Source organism: Austrofundulus limnaeus, unplaced genomic scaffold (genome assembly GCF_001266775.1).
Source record: "Austrofundulus limnaeus strain Quisiro unplaced genomic scaffold, Austrofundulus_limnaeus-1.0 Scaffold309, whole genome shotgun sequence".
Classification (NCBI taxonomy): Eukaryota; Metazoa; Chordata; class Actinopteri; order Cyprinodontiformes; family Rivulidae; genus Austrofundulus; species Austrofundulus limnaeus.
Window position 1 is genome coordinate 84,718 of NW_013952711.1, and position 3,158 is coordinate 87,875.

The 3,158-nt window shown below is 38.0% G+C and overlaps 1 protein-coding gene across 1 annotated transcript in view; it reads left to right on the forward strand.

Annotated features, from left to right (window-relative positions):
* The window catches only part of cops3 (COP9 signalosome subunit 3), a 12,672-nt gene that overhangs the window by 1,281 nt on the left and 8,233 nt on the right, over window positions 1–3,158 (forward strand). The window contains exon 3 of the mRNA XM_014021878.1: window positions 2,486–2,598. Coding sequence (XP_013877332.1) covers window positions 2,486–2,598 — 113 coding nt within the window. The remainder of the gene's footprint in view (window positions 1–2,485; window positions 2,599–3,158) is intronic.

Sequence of the window (3,158 nt, forward strand, 5' to 3'; positions counted from 1 at the left end):
CCCCCCACACACACACACACACACTTTAACTTACTTCTTTGCTTTCGTTGCTCTTTTTCCTGTCAGTTGCATGTACAGATAATTGTACAGCCAGTATCTCAGTGGGCTGTGACTGTTGGAGACCAGCTGGGGAGTTTAAATTGGGAGGAAATTGGTGATTTTTCAGTTGCAGCCTCACTAAATTCTGTGTGTTTGGCACCAGTGAGCCGCGCACCCGCGTTTGTGTGTGCATGGCTCACAAAGCAGGATCGTAGGCCATGCACATTAATTTGTTTCCCACCTCTGCCTACATTTACCCCCATCGGCCCACGTTGTATTCATTCACCACAGCAGCTACCCCTGCGATTTTGTTTTAATCTACCGGGGTACACTTTTGAAATGAATATAGGCAGATGTTTAATATATTTTTCATCTTTTAAGTGATTTGTAGACCTGGACATTTAGGGTTGGTTTAGATGTTTTCTGAATAATCCAGGATCTCAAGACAGAAGGAAATTGAAAACACATTTCTGTTCATTAAGTTCTTATAATAATTCATATGTTTGCCTAGAAAGACAAGCATGTGGGTTGTACTTTTACTGCAAGCAGCTTCTGCTTTAACCTGCACAGAGAGTCTGTGGCATATGTGTAATTATGTCGTGATTGCAGGAGTTGGAACATAAACAAAATATATGCTACAATTAACGTGATACTAAGGGCATCACAGACCTATTATTTTTAAGTGGCCATAATAAAATGTCACTACTGATATTTTTTCCACCTTATCCAATGAGACAGAGAGGCAAGCCCTGAGCGGTGTCAGGCTCTCAGCCTGTGCTGGTGTGAACGGCTCCCTGGACAAAAGCTCTGCACTGTTCCTGAACAGTTAGTGTATAGGAGATTTGTTTTTTTCATGAACATCATAAAGTTACAAGTTTACACGGGTWTTTGTGAGTCCCAAAAGAAATACTACAGAGTTACGGAAACTAAATTCCAGAGAGCAGAGATGCCTGGAACAACTCTGCAACTATTTTGAGAAAAAAAATTGTCAAATTTCTTTTGAGCATGTTAAAGAGTACAAGGCCATATGACTCTTGTAAGGATATTGAGAACCCCTTCAAACATTTTGAGACATTTTAGAGACTCGTGTACAAATGCTGTTCCCAATTCTTCACCAACAGTCACAACCCAGTGATATGTGTATACATACACACTTCCAGAAAACAATTGATCTAATATTTTGGAAAAGAAATGTTATGTTTCATCTACTGCTGGGYGGTATGACAAAAATTCTGTATCAGTATTTTTAACAATTATTTGTATTACGATATTATTGGGCTTTTTTTATATCACAACTCAACTGATGTTAAAATGTACAAACACTGCCTATTGATCAACAAACTGCAGTCAGCTGAAGTTACGCTTTTTCTGCAACACAGAAACTACATCTTGACTTTTTGTCTTTTACTGTACGTCTGTCTGTGTCGCACTGTAGACATTCGTCACACATTATGGCTTTATAAATTTAGTTAGCAGTGAGGGGAGACGGGTACAGTTGTCGCGAAAAAAACAAACAAACTTATCAAAAAGAAAAAATATTGTATAGGTCTTCTGGACGGGTTCTTCTTTAATGAAACGTTTCTGAAGACTGAAGAAGTCTCTTGGAGAAGAGATGAAACGATTCATTAGAGAAGAACCCGTCCAGAAGACCTATACAATATTTTTTCTTTTTGATTTTTTACCTGGATTACTGAGATGCATCAGGACAAACAAACTTATGCACGTCAAGTCAAGGTAATGTATGGATAATGGTAGGGGAAACGCTGAGAGGTGTATTCTACATTCAGCGATGTGAAAATGGAAGTTTGTTTTTTCACAACCAATGTAAAGGCCCTGTCACACTAGACAACTTATGCCAACTTATGAAACATTTTCTTTGTCTAAATTGCTAATAAAAGTTATACATTTGATCAATTTGTTAGAATAACATTATGTACACACCGAAAAGAAGCTTCCTGTTGATTTTTTTCAATCCCGTCTTCAACGTAGAGGTCTTTAAAATTTTTATAAGTTGACATAAGCTGTCTAGTSTGACAGGGCCTTCAGAGACTAAATCACCACCTGCTGCCAGTTTTTGAGTAGGTTGCTCCCACAGTGACTYTAGTTTGTCCTGTGTGTTGCTAGTTCCTGCATTCGTGTTCAACGGTGCTGCACAGAAAAGCATCATGAAACGGTTTACTGTCAAGCCTGATGTAATACTCCAAACGTTTTCAGGTTTAAATCTGTAGGCCAGTGTTTGAAAAATTCACATCATCACAAAAATAAAAAACAGTTTTCGGTACGAACAGGTATAATACCCAGCTCTAAATTCATCTTTTTTTTTTTTACCATGTGTGCATGTTCCTTGTTGTTGGAGTGAGCTGTTAAAAAATAAAGCWTTCAGTTGGTTTCATCTTACAGAACTCCATGAAAATACTTTTACTGATCTTCTTCTCTCTTGATTCAGATTTGTAAAGTTCTCCATGCCAAACATCCCAGACTTTGAGACGCTCTTCTCCCAAGTTCAGCTTTTCATCAGTACCTGCAACGGGGAGCACATTAGATATGCAACAGACACTTGTAAGTCCTTGTTGATCAGTGACTTGCTGGAAGAAATGGGTGAAGTTTGTTGTTTAAATTAATATGATGTTTATTTTGCATAAGCTGCCATTTGAACATTTTTCTGCTCTGGTCTTTTGGGTGGTCATGGATTAAAGATAAAACACTCTCTTCTAGGGTTTTTCATATCAGGACGTAGTAAAAACTGTTGTTTAGTTCTTAACCTCGAATGTACAAAAACACACAATATATTCCACCCCTCTTGATGCTTCCATAGGAAAAGCATCAGCCAGGAGCTGCTGATCAGGTGGACACAATGAACTGATTATAATCAGTATGAGCACGTCTATAAAAGCAGAGTTTTATCAGTTTGCTGCTCTAGAGCAGTGTTTCCCAAAGATGGGGTCGGGAGCCAAAGTGAGGTCCCGAAACATCAAGGTGGGGTCCTGAAAAGATTTTCTGAATTAATTACATTTTTGCCTTAGTTGTTACAAAGGAGTGAGGTTAGTATATTTAAAATGGATAAATGTAGTATAAAAATAATTTCTGTCTGTGTTTAGTGTTTTTATGTTTTGTTTCTG